This window comes from Cydia splendana, chromosome Z, assembly GCF_910591565.1.
Source record: "Cydia splendana chromosome Z, ilCydSple1.2, whole genome shotgun sequence".
NCBI classification, from domain to species: Eukaryota; Metazoa; Arthropoda; class Insecta; order Lepidoptera; family Tortricidae; genus Cydia; species Cydia splendana.
The window spans coordinates 33,895,025-33,913,357 of NC_085987.1; the positions used below are offsets into that span (position 1 = coordinate 33,895,025).

The 18,333-nt window shown below is 39.5% G+C and overlaps 1 protein-coding gene across 2 annotated transcripts; it reads left to right on the top strand.

Moving 5' to 3' along the window:
• The first annotated feature begins 536 nt into the window (after positions 1-536).
• LOC134804534 (MAGUK p55 subfamily member 7) lies at positions 537-9,745 on the top strand. Of its 2 annotated transcripts, XM_063777626.1 has the most exons (12): positions 537-873; positions 960-1,231; positions 1,504-1,635; positions 3,452-3,481; positions 4,145-4,312; positions 5,004-5,200; positions 5,305-5,420; positions 6,627-6,790; positions 7,352-7,505; positions 7,877-8,047; positions 8,963-9,135; positions 9,554-9,745. In XM_063777626.1, the coding sequence occupies exons 1-12, from the start codon at positions 843-845 to the stop codon at positions 9,728-9,730; spliced, it is 1,785 nt and encodes a 594-aa protein (XP_063633696.1). In that variant the 5' UTR covers positions 537-842; the 3' UTR covers positions 9,731-9,745. The 2 variants fall into 2 exon arrangements, with proteins under 2 accessions (XP_063633696.1, XP_063633697.1); XM_063777627.1 differs by lacking the exon at positions 3,452-3,481 and having other exon boundaries at positions 538-873.
• The last annotated feature ends 8,588 nt before the right edge of the window (positions 9,746-18,333 follow it).

The window sequence follows — 18,333 nt, forward strand, 5'->3', positions numbered from 1 at the left end:
TCTTTCGTCTCGTCTATAATTATAATTATATAATTATAATAATAATATTCATATTAACACGAAACCATACTCTTCTTTTTAGAAGTTACTTTATCAATATTATATTCACAATATTTTTAATAATTTAGGTTTCCTGTGAATTTTTATTTCATAAAAAGTACGATTTCATTGCAAATTAAAAATTACATTTATAGATAGATGGTCAAGCAAATATTGTCAGTAGAAAACGGCGCGAAATTCAAATTTTCTACGAGACGATATCCTTTCGCGCCTACATTTTTCAAATTTGCCGCGTTTTTCTACTGACAAGATCTGCTTGACCAACTTGACTTGCTTGACTATATAATGCATTAAAAAAAAGAAAAGAAAATCGTAGAAATTGTGGAATTGTATCAACTATGCGTAAAACGGAACGGTCCTATTTGTATTGATTTTCAATTTCAATTTTCTCTCGCGCCAGTCGCTTTAGTGTCTACCACCTACTGTCGTTGACAGATCGTTACTTGAATTATGTAGTTTTCATGAAAAACCTGTAAATCTCAAAGCTTTATTGTAGTCGAAGCTTTTGTGAGATCATAAGCTTAGCAATAATCGAGAGTTCTTATTGCATTTATGACTTAAAAGATTGCAATGTTACTAAAAAGTTAAAAATATGTGCTTTAAGTGTATCCGCAATAAAGTCCTGCGATATTCAGAATGTAATTTTATACACTTGATATTGCTTGAAATTACTTGTTATCATTCTAACTTTAACGTGTACGCTTTATAATGGAAGTTATGCCTTTTTAAATATTTTCAAACCCTTCTTTATAATAAATATACCTACTTATAAATATGTAAATATGGATACACCATCTGAGAACTGGGACCCAGGTAATATTTTTATAATAGCATTGTTGATTAAAAATAAAAAAATATTGGTATCAAAAAGTTAAGCTGTGACATATCTTTATTTTAAGCACTTAGTCGTCTATTGAGCTCACTGAAGGAAGTTCAATCAGGTGGTGAAGATGTAGCTTTTTTGAGTGAACTTCTACAGTCGAAGCAGCTTCATGCATTAGTTCAAGTTCACAACAAGATTGCAGCAAAAGGAAAGGATGACAAATTCTTCCCACTGCTGTCAAATGCTATGCAAGTCACACTGGAAGTTCTGGATTTGTTGGGCAATGTGGTGTCTGTCTCCAAAGAATATCAAGAGCTTCTGAGTCTATTACAGAAACCACATTTTCAGGTTGGTAGTCATAGTTTTTTTTTTTAATGTCTAATACGATTAAACAAGCAATTCTTGTTTATTTATATATATATTTCGGAGATCTCGGAAACAGCCTTAACAATTTCGATGAAATTTGCTATATGGGGGTTTTTGGGGGCGATAAATCGATCTAGCTAGGTCTTATCTCTAGGAAAACGCGCATTTTTGAGTTATTATATATTTTCCGAGCAAAGCTCCCAGATATTTAGCAAACTGAATAGGCTACCTAGACTAATATACGTTCTTTACAGGCAATATTATGCACACATGATGCTGTGGCGCAGAAAGACTACTACCCCCACCTCCCCGATGTGCCATCAGATGCAGATGAAGAAGAAGAAACAGTCAAAATTGTTCAACTAGTGAAGAGTGACGAACCACTGGTACAAAATTTTGATTATTTCTTTAATCATCTTGCAATACTCTATAATGTGTTAAAATGTAAGTTTTCACTCTTGCCAATATAACTACAAGTACAAATTCCAATAGAATTTTGGACTTTTATATGTTTCAATAACTTTCATAATTTAAAACTGCAAAATATGGTCTGGGTCTTATGAATACTGAAATTAAATTTGGAAACATATTCAAGGTTGGCAGATACTTTTAGAGCATTGCTTCATCTGCTACTAAATATTTATGTTGAGAGTACTATAGTACGCATATACATACACCGTGTTTTTTTTTTATTTCCGTTAATTTCAAGGGTACATTCCTCAGGAATGTATCCTGCGCTTTAAATCAAGTAACTTTCTCAAAGACACCGGTATTCTAATTAACTCCATTTCGGAGATAATCAATAATTTATCTTTTTCCTATAAGGCCTCTACAAGCGTGTACACTTGCCTTAGGGCCGGTATACATATTGATTAGTGTTTAGAATGAGTTCATATGTTTGCTATTAAACTTAAGTACAATCTCGGTCGATCGATGTTCGAAATGATATTGATATGTCACAGATTTCAATTGTTTGGTTGAGTTAAATGTAATGCCCGTGTTACAACAACGCTATATGCTACATTTAATTACTTTTTAAACTATTTTTTTATAAAAAAAAGCAAAAACATTTTTCTTTTTTGAAAATTAACTATGCCACATAGTTCCCTTAAACGTACTTAACCATACCCCGAAGTTAACGGAATTCAATAAAAACACGGTGTATACTACAGTCGGTAGTATATTTAGAGAAGTAACATTAACTTAAAACTATATATATTATATATCTATTTCTAAAATATAAATTAAAGAAGGTTTTAACCTCTGTTTTATTTCGTTAATTAGAAAAAACTGTTCTTACAGTAAATAGGTTTTCAGATAACTTATGAAATTAAAGTAACTGATCTCTACCACAGTGGTTACCATTATTATTTAATTTCTAATATTTAATTTACTTGATTTACCTAGCCCAGTGTAAAAACTCTTGAAGTATCTGAAATAAAGTATGAAAAACATGTAAATATTGAATTGGCAGAACTTGCGTGCCATTCATAGAACTTGTTTACTGTGCTACTTTGTATATGACAACCAATATGCAAGCTGCTAGGTATCTCATAATATTGCCACTGTGACAAGATATGAAGTGGCACAGAAATTAAATTCCTCAACCAAATAACTGTTAAAGTACACAGCAGTGGTGGAGCGGCCATAAAGGTGGGTTTTCACTAGTTCGCTCATTTATAGCCATTTGCCCACTTCGAGCAGGAAAGCTAAAGATTGACCAACATATATGTCTAACACACCATCACTGCTATAAATTATACACAGCAAGTTATTTGTTATTTGTATCAGTAAAACTAAACCTACCTAGTTATGGCAATCAATATCCACATCACTATAAAGATCAATAATAATATCCTTCTAAGTCCTGAGTTCCTTTAAAAAGAACTAATTAAAATCGAATTTTGTACTGAAATTGTTTGGCATTCTGTTTACTAGTTCCTGTAAAATATGTTTTACTATTAAGATTTAATTTCATTTAGAAATAGCAGCTATGTTATAAAAGTTGATTAGCTAACATACCCAACAACAAGATCAGTAAGTAGGTGATTGATTAAAGATTACAGGTTAAATTCATTAAATGTTAGAAAAAACTAGCACATGACAAAGTTGGCCTTGTTACCTTTATCTCAGTAGTTAACATAATATTTTGTGAATAGTAATTAGGAAGGTAAACATTGAAAAGAAATATTTTCTATCAAGGGTGGAGCCCAGAGTGCCGAGCCAATCGTGGTAAGTTAATTCCAATACTTAGCTGCTATTTATTTGGATGCTTTCTGTTCACTTATACCTGGCTTGTGGATTGTACCTACTTGGTTCACATACTTTCGTTTTGTTTGTCTGGTTGTTATTCCTTACATGGTCAAGCTTTTTAAATTGTGGATCACTTTCAACCTTGTCACAGCGACAATTATACGAAATCCCTCATGAATTTTGTAGGATTTTCATTGTGAAAAGGTTCCAATTGGTTGATAAATAAGAGTGCTTGACTGTGCGTTACCCATGCTCTCCAAGTGTCTACAATTTCTATACTTATTAGCTGCTATCTCTAGATGTTTATGCAACTTATGTTGTTATTATATGATCATATCGTACATTTAGGTATTTTAGTTTTATCACTAAACTAATTCTTATTTTAATCACTTTCGCTTTACCTTAACAATCATCTAAACATATGATGCAGAAAATGCCTTACTTAGTCTTTATATATGTATAGCTATAATTAATTCGATTAAGTCGATTTTTTTCTAGACTATTACAAATCTATGAATCTTTGCATGTAGGCACCACCAACGGTTAGTAACAACTTTGTTCCTTTTTCTAATGGGCGCCCTTCTGTGTATGTTAGAACAAAAGCTCTATGTGTTATATTTGCGAATGATCTCGTACGTGTAGGGCGCAACGATCAAGACAGACGAGGAGACGGGGAAGATCGTGATAGCGCGCGTGATGCACGGCGGCGCGGCGGACCGGTCGGGGCTCATCCACGCCGGCGACGAGGTCATCGAGGTCAACGGGATCACTGTCGAGAACAAGACGCCCGCCGACGTGCTCGCCATCCTGGTACACACCACAACCACATACTGCCCTATTTATATTCATAGAACATGCTATATTTACGAGAATAGCAGTTTTTATTTGGCCAATATTAAGTTTTACCGGTGGTAAGATACGTTAAGTACCTAGACGATTTTTACCCGACTTCAAGATTTCAAAAGGAGGAGGTACTCAATTCGGTTGTATGTTGTATGTAATGTATTTTCATCTACAAATCAAGCATTTGCATTCAGAAAAGTGACATTTAATGAAGTGGAACTGCTGATGATGATCAGAACGGAGCTCTTCAGCGGCGCATAGTTCGCGTTTGGCGATATGTCCTCTTCGTTAGCTACATTTTTGTCAAGCTTGAGTTCTGATGATTGGATCCATAAGGAATCGAGGGAACTCCTTAATTCTTATAAATATACTTATAGCGATAAACCAAGCATTTGCATTTACCTAAATAGTGTAATTTGCTGAAATGGAACTGGTGACGCCACACGAAGACCAGAATGGAACTCCTCTACGACAAAAGATTTTTAAGTCTTGAGGCTAATTTTAATTGTTATTCCTTGTATTCTGTAACATTTGGAGTTATGTTATGATATGCACTATGGTTGTGAACAATTTAAGTGGCATTTCAAACTGTTTTGTGAAGTGTTTTTTCTTTTATATGGATGAGTGGATATCAGTTTACAATATTATTTCTTTACAGCAAAGCTCGGAAGGCACGATAACTTTCAAACTGGTGCCGTCCTTCGGTAAGGGTGGTTCGCGCGAGAGCAAAGTGAGAGTACGTGCCCTGTTCAATTACAGTTCGGCCGAAGATCCCTATATCCCTTGCAAGGAAGCGGGGCTCAACTTCAAGAAAGGTGACGTTTTGCACATCGTATCACAGGATGACGCGTACTGGTGAGTTGGAGTAGTAAAAGATCTAACATAAATCTGTTGTGGACCGCTGTTTTATATGGACAACTTAATTTTTTCAAAGCTTTTTTAACGTGTTATCGTTTTAGGTGGCAAGCGCGTCGGGAGGGGGAGCGGATCATGAGAGCCGGGCTAATACCATCGAGGGCCTTGCAGGAAGGTCGGATAATCCATGAAAGGCAAACCGACCCACAGACAATGGAAGGTACGTACATACATTATTAAATATATGTACATATTATTATTCATATAAGGCAACGCTTAGTCATGTCGTCGAGGACTTTTATGATGTACCCATGAAGCCATGCGATTGTCGTGTTATTAAAACTAGCGCCGCCTACGCAGCTTTAATTATTCGAGGGCATGTTCAGATCAGGTTTATACCGACATAAGAATTACCGTATTATAAACACTATCCCCCTTATCCATAAAAAATTACGGGCCTGATTTAGTTAAATTCTGTTTTATCCCTTTCATACATATACATAAGTCAAAATGACAGATAAAGACAAACGATTATTAGCTAATTGAGCTTCGTAGCGCGCTTATGAATAAGGGGGTATGTCTTCAAAATATTGGATATGTAGGGCTCAGCTCAGGCTCTAATGCTCTTTGATCTTACATCGAAAGGAAATATAACGGTACCTATGGTTAGGTGCATTTCTGTAGGTAACTTAGGTCCTAACCTAATTGAGTAGGTATGTTAATTAGGTTTAAGAAATTATACACTTTCCTATTTTTTAAGTCGTGTCTGCGTGGTACCTAACGGTTGCAAAAACTTGATTTAGCTTTCGTTGCATAAAACAAAATTGTTGGAAATAGGTACAGTCACCTGCAATAAAGTTACTCTTCGAAGGCCGCAAAAATATATGTGACACGCTCTTATGGCTCTACAAATAAGATCGTGTCAGATATTTTTGCGGCCTTCGTTGTGTAACATACTATTGCAGGTACAGACCCAGTCTAAACATCAGCGTGTATGAACGGCATAGTACCTAACCTAACCTAACAATTTTCGTTTTAAGAGATAACAGATAACTGATTGAATTTAAAACTGCTGCCTGTCGCATTATGAAATACCTATATCGCTATATACTATTTATATTGCTTGCGAAGCTTGTTGGCCCCTTTACACAATACCTGGAGGCCTACCGCGGTTCGCTGATTTTATAATGGTTTTAAAATCACTATAAAAGTTTGCAACATTTCATTTTTTATATGAATTTTGTATGTCGCCTCTAAAAAAGTCAAATGAAGGGGCAATAGCTATGGTAATAACAGCAAATTGTGTAAAAATGTTTTCTATAATGTCATTATCCTGAGAGGAATATGGGGACTGCGTTGGTATGGAGAAGGGATCGTCAATTATCCTCTTGGGTGACCTCTGAATAAAAGCGATGGTTACGAACAGGGAAGCCGGCGCTGTGCAGCCCGACGGGCGGCGGCGGGGAGTGCGCGCCGCAGACGCCCTGCTCGCCGACGCCGACCGGTACCGCGCTGCTGCCCTGCAAGTCCGTGCCCAAAGTCAGAAAGGTCATATACGACATCACGGAGAACGACGACTTCGACCGCGAGGTATTGATAGATAAGATATTAGATAGATAAATCATTTATTTGACAGCTGCAAAAACACACAATATAAATTTACAAGCACCATAACAGAAAAAAAAGCAAAATATCTGTAACACTAACAAAGAAAATTACAGTACAAATAAAATAGCACAATAAAAATGAGACAGAAATGAGTACAAAAGTGAAATTTAATAAAAATGGGTCCAAACTGTGTGTGTTGCAACAGGACAAAAGGGTCGTTGGACAACCTAATACCTGTATTAGTTCATTCGGTAAGCATCCGGGTAAAGAAAAAAAAATATTTAAAAATAGCCTTGACCGGATTTCTTTTGGCAACCATATTTATATATGTTCAAGAAAATATTTTATTTTATAAAATATAAGTTACATCCTGTTCCTGTAGTCAGATCGGTGAAGGTCGGCCTTATTAGGATATTACCGTATCTCTTAGACCATTAAAATTGTTATTGAAATTCTAAGCTAACTTAAGCAAATGTTTGCTCTACTAAATGTTTTAGTGCCACGAAATAGCCTCTAAATATAAATTAAATATTGAATTTGTAGGTGATACCGACATACGAGGAGGTGGCGCGGCTGTACCCGCGGCCGGGGCTGGTGCGGCCGCTGGTGCTGGTGGGCGCGCCGGGCGTCGGCCGCAACGAGCTCCGCCGGCGGCTCATCGCCACCGACCCCGACAAGTTCGTCACTCCCGTGCCCTGTGAGTTACTCAAGACCAATAAAATCACAGTCTGGCCGTACACGTTTGTCGCTGACTCTGACCACAGTGGCTTTGTTAGATGTAGACTTCGTAAACCACCATGAGCTCTGCGTTTTGAAAATATTCTAAACACCGAATCGACAAAACAACTTTAAAATTTTAGGGTTTTTCGGAAACCGGTAGATCCCCATTTAAGGGCAATTCGAAACACCACATTGAGGTATTTTGCAAAAATTAATAAAAGGTACTCAATTACCCGTCATACAAAACTATTTTTAAGGACCGTATCGTTGGGAATGTCTTTTTGAGAGTTTCCTTCCCATTATTACGCTACTCTTAACAAATGAAGTCAATATTCCTTCCACCTACAGACACGTCCAGACCGCCAAAGGCAAGCGAGCAGAACGGCAAAGAGTACATGTTCGTGACGCGGGAAGCGATGGAGAAGGACATCGCGGACGGCAAGTTCATCGAGCACGGCGAGTACAAGGGCAACCTGTACGGCACCACCGCGGAGAGCGTCGAGACCATCATCAACTCAGGTGAAGCACGGCGAGGGGCACCAGCCCAGCACTACCTAAGTTATTATAATAGTAGATATGTACATTTTAAGAAAAATCTTGGCTTCTGTACATGGAGCATTCCACGGGCTGTCCCGTACAAACGCATTTTATTTCCAGTGTTGCGACTTTTTTTTTCGGCATTTAAAGCAGGCAATTATTTTTCTGTGCATATTTTAGACTATTTGTCATAGAAAAGGAAACTCTTATACCTGCAGAAAATTCGCGTTTGTACGGAACAAACGGTAGACAATTTCATGGAATGCTCCACATAAGCTGTTGAATTCTAAGCACGAATTACAGAATGAATGAATGAATGTGTGCGCTATGTCCATTGTCTACCCTTACTTGTTCTCGTTTAATTTGGTACGGGTTATACCCATGCACCTGTTACCAGCCAATAGTTTCCACTGGTTGTCAGCTGGAAATTGTACCACTGGAAACCAATGAGAAAGAATTCCCGGTAGCTATCAAACACTTAGCGGGAATGTTTTCGTCGACAGGTGATTCAGTAAAATATGTGTGTAAAAGTGACTTTTTTTATTGTTTGTATTTTTTATTTTTTCATACTTGTACCGATAACATTTGTTATTTTTAGAGCAGTTAACTGAGTCGGCTGTCCATGTGTCCAACCCATAAAAAATACAACCCATTGTATATTTATGTTATGTAAGTATTTTGTCAGTATTCAACTTAAAAAATGTTTGGTGGTAACAGCTGAAAATAAAAATTCCCTCTAGTTACCACCAAATTGAGCTGATAGTAACAACTGGGAATTATTTTCTCGGTAGTTACCGTTGGTAACAACTTGCTGGTAAACTTTGGTTCCAGTAGATTGGCCTATACACTTGAATCATTATCGTATCACGCCCTCTTTGAACGTGTGCTGTGTTGCAGGTCGCGTGTGCGTGCTGAGCCCGCACTGGCAGGCGCTGAAGATGCTGCGCACGGCGCGGCTGCGGCCCTACATCGTGTTCGTGCGGCCGCCGCCGTTCGAGCGGCTCGCCGCCACGCGCGCCGCGCACCACGCGCGCTCCACCTTCGACAAGGAGAGCTCCCGCGCCTTCACGGTATGAGTCCCGACTTGTATGCCTAATTAGGGTCGGTTACACCAAATCAGTTTGACAATAACATATGTGGCCTTCTACCAGAGAAAGGTGTCTTAGTCTAGGTGTAAATGGTTCCAATGCTCCATGTGCATAAGGACCCTTTAGGCATGGGACGCCACATATATCCACAGTTTCGCTGAATTAGACGGTGCTGCACGGCACAATACTTCTTTTGGAACTGTATTGCAATTACCGCCACCGCCATCGATAGATAGTTAATTGGTTGTCTGGAGAGTGAGTCACTGTGGAAGTGATCACTTTCACTTTGCGGACTTATTTTGTTGTCTAGCTGTTGCGCGCATACGAGACGCAATGTTTTTTAATTTACATCAGTTTTTTTAATTGTATTGTATTCATGTAACGCAACCAATAATTACAGGAGGAAGAGTTGTCCGACATTATCCGGTCGTCGAACCGCATCAACTTCCTGTACGGCTACATGTTCGACGAGGAGATCGTGAACGAGGAGCTGGCCGGCGCGCTCGCGCAGCTGCTCAAGGCCGCCTGGCGTGTCCAGTCCGAGCCGCTCTGGGTGCCCGCCTCCTGGGTGCAGTAGACACTGCACCATGGAGGCCAATAGAAGGCGATCCTTATCCACGCCCACGAAAATGCTCCAGCGAAAGCCTGTCAATACTGTTGTGCGAAGTTTATGAACTTTTGTGGGAAGACATCTTCACACTATTTGTCAGCTGCCAACTATCAAATAAGCAATATTTCCCACACCGACTAGGGCGGCGCCACAGTCATGCACGGAGCTAATTCGCTCGGAGCGGAGAATGCTCCCGGGACTGAGATTTGAGGGAGTATGTCTACGTTTGCTAATCCCGGGAATTCTTGGTTCCGGGGCTGATTTAGTATAGAAAGCCAATACGCGAGCACACCCTTTGCCCAGCATTCTAGCAGAGCCTTATTGTATACATACAGTTAACTACATAATTTGATCTCTAGTCCAATAATAGATAATACAAAGATTCATTGGTCACTGACCCAGAATTAAAATTGAGTGTACTTCAGTCGCCGGACACACCCTTTACAAATGTTTGGACCCTAAACCATATTATAGGAATATAGTCACAAAAAATATCATAGTACAATAGACTAGTTCGGATAATCGAACCGTGGGTTTATTGAAACAAGAATAAACAAAAAACCGGACAAGTGCGAGTCGGACTCGCCCACCGAGGGTTCCGTACTTTTTAGTATTTGTTATTATAGCGGCAACAGAAATACATCATCTGTGAAAATTTCAACTGTCTAGCTATCACGGTTCATGAGATACAGCCAGAAGCACTACCACCAGTTTTAACATTGACATATTCACTCACGTTTAAGTAACTTACTTTCTATCCATCTCGCTCGTACTCGCATATTAGTGCAAGCGAGATGTATAGAAAGTAATTTACGTAGACGCGAGTTAATCTGTCAATGTCAAAACTGGTGGTAGCCGTACTGGTGACAGACGGACAGCGGAGTCTTAGTAATAGGGTCCCGTTTTTTATCCTTTGGGTACGGAACCCTAAAAACAGCACCTTTTTACATGATTTATCGACCACATACGTGCTAATAGACATTTCAACTTAAGCATACCGATTAAGGTTCAAATTCGATTGCACTTTCGGGAAATGTGACTTTTCTTCAAATTTATCATCAAAGCAGGATTAATTAGAATATATTTGGATTTTTTGGGAAAACCTTGTAGATTGGTGTGGCCTGTGGGAAAGGGTTATCGCAAGCGGACTAAAAACGTTCGAACAAAACGCTTTTCAACACGTTACCTACTTATGCGTAGCTACAACGAGCGGCAAATGCGCGCCAACATTCAGATAATTGAGTGTTCGGATGATGAGGGCTCGGATAATCAGGGTTCTACAGTAATAACATACAGTACGGGTATTTGTTCACGAACGACTCGTAATATTCACAAATTAAGGTAGCATCAGTGACAATTCCTGTTTAAAGCGACGCGTGAATGCTGGGTTTAATGACTTTTCATATACCCTCACTCAGTACAACTGCTCAAATGACCGCTGGCTAGCGTAGAGGGCACATCGCGACCACTATCAAATTTACAGTTTTCCATCTCATGGCTACTAACCAATAGGTGGCCTCTCTTCCGAAGATCAAATGCAATGCATTCTTTTCCTGTTTTTATAAAAAAAATATAGAATATTTGTTTATTATGAATTTTTAGCTGGAATTTACACATTATTTCTACTAACATGTAAAATGGGTTAGGTAATTAGGTATTTTATAGGTATTCTATTAGTTAAATAAAAGTGAGCACATGTTAGAAAAGATTTCACTTGCTAATGTCAGGTCTGTAGCGATTAAGCAACGACAGTCAAAATTCAAAATAAAAGTGAAGATGTTTATAGAGGCGCTGCGGACTTAGAATGTCGTTCTATCATATTGAGGTACTGTTACGTTATGCTGAAGGTATTCTTTCGAGCCTATATCCATTCAAAATATATCCCAAGGTTCATTCATGTTATCAATCACTGTTTTATTTTACTAATCGTGTTTCCGTAAAGGTGGAAAAAATAGTTACTTGACCGCTGAAAATGACAACAAAAAATGTTTAGCAAATAGGTACCTAATAGTACCTATGGCAAATAGGCGCAATAATATTTTCACCACACCAGCTCGGAAAGGCTTACTTTGTACTTCAAAAACGGATAGCAAAGTTGCACTTTGCTATCAGTAATTCACATGTGAATCAAAGTAATCAAATGCAAATTTTGAGTTGTTTTCTTATGTTGCTGGTAGAATTAAGTTTTAAATGATGATATTTGCGTGATAATTATTTAATAACATTCATTTGAATTTATTTGGTTTGATTTTGTTTGATATTTTACATTTAATATTTGCTTCGGGTTGGTGTGGTGAAAAATTGTGTTTCACTCAGAGGCAAATTTTGTTTAACCCTCGTGCTTTGAAACCCTCGCAACGCTCAAGATTCCATTTTTCGAACCACTCGCTACGCTCGTGGTTTGAATTTTGGAATCTTTCGCTTGCTCGGGTATCAATATTAGCACGAGCGGTTAAACAACAACTTTGCCCCCTTCTAAAACGAATAACTATTGTATGGTAATTGGCCCAAGAGACACCAAAAATAATAAAAGCATCGTGTCATATCACTCAGCTCGTTCACGATAACTAGCAAAATGACGTCACTGAAAAGTGACTATTAAAAACATTTTAGAGTACCTAGATAATTATTTATAGAAGTAATTTAGGTTCTTTTTATTGTCACTGTAACACTAAACAAGCTGCACGGTTAAAGATATGTAATTACTAGCATTAAGTACATATTTCCGGTTCCATTGATATAACTATGTAGATGTATTCCTAGTAGTGCTACTTAAAACAAAAAAAACATTCGACAGAGCCATTGGTCCATGAAAGGAGTGTGGCCCATAATTTCCGAAAATCATTTTTTCTTCGAGGCGATTACTCCGTTCTCATATTTTGCGTTGCCCATAAATTCCCGAAATGATTCATTCTCGGTGGCAATTACTCAGTTCCCATATTTTCCCAATGGTTTTTTTCCGCAATCGCCTATTTTTAATATTTTTAAATTATTTTAATCTTTTCCTTATAATTTTCGTTCTTTTAAATATCTAGGATAATATTTTCTTGTTACTGTATGTTACATTAATAGTGTAGTAATTATATTTGTTACTTGTAGGTATTTCACATACAACAAATATCAAAAACACTAAAATTAAAACATAATCTAAAAAACTACAAGTGAAAAAATTGTCCCAAACGCTGTCAGCCAATAACCCTAACTTACCTATCTCTGGGAGCAGATTCGTTTTTAGGGTCATAAAAAAAAATAACCCTAACCTACCTATCTCTGGGAGCAGATTCGTTTTTAGAGTCAGAAAAAAAAAATAACCCTAACCTACCTATCTCTGGGAGCAGATTCGTTTTTAGGGTCATCAAAAAAAAATAACCCTAACCTACCTATCTCTGGGAGCAAATTCGTTTTTAGGGTCATCAAAAAAAAAATAACCCTAACGTACCTATCTCTGGGAGCAGTTTCGTTTTTAGGGTCAGAAAAAAAAATAACCCTAACCTACCTATTTGAAGAATCTGTCGTTTTTAGGGTCATCAAAAAAAATAACCCTAACCTACCTATCTCTGGGAGTAGTTTCGTTTTTAAGGTCAGAAAAAAAATAACCCTAACCTACCTATTTTAAAAAACCTGGTTAACCTAACCTAACCTAACCCTAACCTACCTATTTGAAGAATCTGTCGTTTTTAGGGTCATCAAAAAAAATAACCCTAACCTACCTATCTCTGGGAGTAGTTTCGTTTTTAAGGTCAGAAAAAAAAAACCCTAACCTACCTATTTTAAAAAACCTGGTTACTTTTAGCACTAGCATTAAAAAAAAAGACAAAATATGGAGATTTAATTAGTGAAAAAGAACCTACTGGTTATTTCAACAACTGGGATTAAAAAGAAAAGGGAATAAATTGAGAAAGGGAAAATTTATTTTATGTAAAAATGTCCACAAAAATAAAATAAAGCGAAGAAAAAATGGGAACGGAGTAATTGCCTCGAAGAAAAAATGATTTTTGGAAATTATGGGCCACACTCCATGAAAGAACATATGAAACACGAAAAGTCATGGAGCAATATACATACATATTTACATTATGTGGTTTTCAGCTACAGCGCTTAGGCTTGATCTCGGTTCTCAAAAGCCAGCCAGAGTCATAAGTCATAAAACACAGTATTTTGGGTAGGTAATTGTCGAAAGTTGAAGTAGCCAACGTAGCCCGTAATGGTTGTTAAAAAAAGTGCATTCGTTTTGAAATACCTATCACACGATAGCCCACACAATAGGGTTGAAGCGGGAAAAAAATCATCCCTAACATTCACGTCCCTGTCACGTTCACTGTCCCGACTGTCAACCTTACGGCTTTGTAATAGAGGCTTGCTGTGACCCATACCCATATGTGGGGGCATGGGACAGTGGTGAAAACTGCATAAAAATCCGTTCAGTAGCTTTTGAATTTATCGCGAAAATACGGACAGACGTGGCGGGGGACTTTGTTGTATAAGTGTAGTGATAGTGATACCAAATAAATGTTGCTTTATAGCACTAACGGCCACGGAGCAAAGCCTCGGACTGACAGACTGACGACATAGCGAAACTATAAGGGTTCCCAGTTGTCTACGGAACCGAGAACCCATATCAAAAGGTTGCCATTATAGGTTTTATGAGTTCAATCGATGTTATTTAATAGAACACAACTGGGACTAAAAAGCTATCAGCGAGAATAAATCCGCTCCAGCCGTTTGGTAGATTTTTTACCTGGCCTGTCGGTAAAAGGATCTTAATTCTGACATCTAATTTAAAAGTAAAACAAGACTTATCAGTTTTCATTGTAATCTCCTTGCATCACACCATTTCAGTATAATAACAAGAAAATTCAATACCATATTTATTTTTCTTCGCCGAATTTTTTTAAATTTATTATTTAAATTGAACAGGGATTTCTATAAGTTAATTGTATGTGTTCATATAGCTGTGCACGTAGATACACTGATGGAAGTTTATTGCTTTTCCTTGTCCCTCGTATCGATCGTCTGTATTAGTGCTCGTATGTTTGTGTGCGTCTTGTAAATGTAGAGAAATTATATTGCCAGAACAAAACTTATCGATCAATTTATCTTCTATTCTTACATATTTTCTAGAGTAGTTTGTTGGCTGTTCATCGCTTGTATACAACTGGAATAAACTCATAGAATAGGACCATAGATACAGAACACCTATCATTGGTCATGTTATGTAAAATAATTTGACACGACTCTTGTCCAGCCGTTTTAATTTTAAGGTCTTTGAGGGATAAATAATGCATTTTTTAACAATAATAATAGCCTAGTATAAAATAATCACCTTTATAAACCCTTTTAATCAAGTTAATATAGAATTAGGTCGGCGTCTTAAATTTTATTATATCTTTTTTAGTTATTATATTACTATACCAAAGTTGTCGTGTTACCATTGTGACCTGAATAGTTGTTATAGATTTAATGTGTATTATAAAGATCCAAAATTTAATAAATCAAAGTCGAACATCAATCATTGACAATACAGAGGTAAGCCAACAGGCAGTATCTAATTGTAATGGTTTCATATTTATTTGATACGATATTTATAACAGAAACAGTATGGATGCAGATAATTATCTTACCTATTTGTACCTATCGGTTCTTGTACGAGGTAACAGAAACCAAAGGAATTCGGTTTGTGTTGCTTGGGTAATGGTACTCCCACATTGGCTGTTAACATGACAGGTGGCTTTCCATCACAGAAGGGTCTTTATGCTTCAAGTGCAATCCGGACGTTTCTGAAATTCCAACAGAAATCTGAAAAAAAAAACGTGATCAAAATCAAAATTGGGCGCCTTATACCTATGTATTATGTTAAGGGAGAGTAATTTAAGTAAAATAGTTATTTGTTGTATATTTATGTATGCCAATGCTCCCACCGACGAGGCCCATAATGAACCTGGACTTGTTGATAAAGTGGGGTTTGTTATCTTGATTTCTTGTAGGTCGTAGGTACGCTAATTTACCACCCGATTTGCATAATCGTATTTGCTTAACCGATGATTTTCTAGTCACATGGTCCGCTGTACCAGTTTATTACATTGTGATTGTATGAACAAATAGCTGTTGTTAACTAGTTAGACAATCGACGGGCGATTTAGAAAACTAAACAAACATTTTAAAATATGTTTATCGGTTCAAGTATGAAATAATTATACGCAAATCAGTTGTAACAATATAGCCACGAACAGCAAATCAATTAAGGGCTATTTTTACACACACAGTTTACTGAAACACCTGGCGACCTAAAACATTCCCACTTCATATTTATAAAGGTATTTTTATCACTATTGAACATTACTATATTTTAGTGGTTACTTTGGTGGTAACTAGGGGAATATTTTGTGCTCAGTTGTTGCCAGTGGTAAAAGATGAGAAACAAATATCTGTTGTTAGCACTGGGGACAACTTTGCGGTAACTAGTGGGATTAATCTAGATATGTATGTCTAATCGAATAGGGCATGATCACTAAGCTGCTCTGAGTCCTATCTAATAATTAGTAATCGGTAACAATGGTTTCATTTCATGGCAGCGTTGTTGAGTTAAAGGAATCTGTAAAGTAAAATTCAGCTAAAATTATTAATTAAGGTTAATAACTGACTGTGTTATCCTTCAACACCCTTTTGAAGGGGTGCGAGTGGCCTCTTCCGCCTTCCGGCTGCGGAGGCTGTATCTGGTCGCGCCCCACCTTGTGGGGCGGTCGATCGCACGTCTTTTTGGGGACGGCTGTGTATCCAGTGTGGGCGAGCTTTGTCGCCGCCGGCCGTTATCCAACCCCGCGACCCCTAGCCTGGTGATACCGTTTGAGCGGGGCCAGGTTTCGGGGCCGCAGAGAAGGCGACCGACAGCTTAGGCTGGCGTGTACGTCGTGCCTATGTAGGCGGCATCCGGTGTGGTGTGTGCGTGTCTTCTTCTTCTGTGGTGTGTAGGAGGGCTCGGTGGAGATGCCGAGCCCCGTGTTGGTCCGGCGGGCGCGTGTAGTGAGGCGCAATCCCGCGCAGGTGGTCGTAGCTGGAGTTGTCCGCGCGGTCATACATGACCCGCGCGAGACGCTCGATGAAGTCTTCTAGGCTGCTCCACTTCAGATGCTCGGCGATGGCTGCGTTGCTGACGTACCGTGTTGCTGCGACGATGTTCCGTAGTGAGAGGGTCTCCTGACGTCTCATGTTCGTCTTGATGGACCTGCAACAGAAAGAATACCAGGCTGGTGAAGCGTAAGTTAGCCGCGATCGGACGTAAGCTTTGTACAGACCGAGTTTGGTCCGTACAGGGAGCTTACTGCGGAAAACCGGGCAGAGGTTCATACGAGCGGTTTTCGCTCGTGTGATCGTCTCTGCGACGTGTTTCCGCATGTTGAGCTTCCTGTCTATGGTCACCCCCAGGTATTTCACTGTTGGTGACCATGTGAGCGGCTGGCCTAGAAGAGAGGGAGGTGGGGGCAGGGCGATGGCTGCCCCTGTGATGAGCGCTTGCATCTTGCCCACATTGACTGATAGCCTCCATTTGGAGAGCCAGTCAGGAAGGGCGTCAAGCGTCGGCTGGATCTTGGAGACTGCGTGCTGCATCTGGAAAGAGGAAGCAAAATAAGCGGCGTCATCTGCGAATAGGGCTAGTTGCGCTTGTCCTACGACTGGAATGTCGTCGGTGTAGCGCACGTAGCATGCGGGCGACAGGCAGCTCCCCTGGGGGACGCCTGCCTGTATCGGGCGTTCCTGAGACAGTGCGCCTTCCACTTGAACGTGGAAGCGTCGGTCTGCCAGGAATGAAGCGATGACTCTCACGATGCGGCGGGGGGCTGTGGACAGAGAAAGTTTATATATTAGACCTTCGTGCCAAACTCGATCGAACGCTTTCTCCATGTCTAGGAGGACAGCGACCGTGTACTCCTTTTTGTTGAGCGCCATGCCCATGTGGTGTAGGACACGGGTGAGCTGCAACGTGGTGGAGTGTTGAGACCTGAAACCAAATTGCTCCGGCCTGGGTGTCAGGTGTGGCGAGAGGTGCCGGAGCAGCAACCTCTCGAACACCTTTGATAGGTTGCATAGCAACGTGATGGGCCATAGTTCTCCGGCTTTCTTCTGTCCTTCCCGGGCTTGGGAAGGACTATGACCCGGCCGGACTTCCAGATGGTGGGGAAGTGCCCCGACAGCAAGATCCCGTTGAACAGGCGCGCCACTGCCGCTAATGAGTTTAGCGGCAGTTGGCGGAGCGCCATGTTTGGGATCTCGTCGGGGCCCGGCACCTTCCTCGGCTTGCAGTGACGTCTGATTGTCGCCTGGACCTGTGAAGGAGAAAAATAGAGTGGATCATCTTGGGTCTTTACGGGCACGCTGAGGTAGTCTCGAACGTGCCGCACGATGTCCGCTGTGTGTTGCGGGTCGGTGCTCAAGGCTGCGAGCGAGTATTTCCGCTCTGTCCTTGGCCGCGTACTTCAGTTCCCCGTCGGTGTCGTCCACTAGGGGCCGTATCGGCTCGGGTGTCGCGCTGAGTTGTCGGCATAACCTGTGGATGGAAGGAACGTGATCAGTTA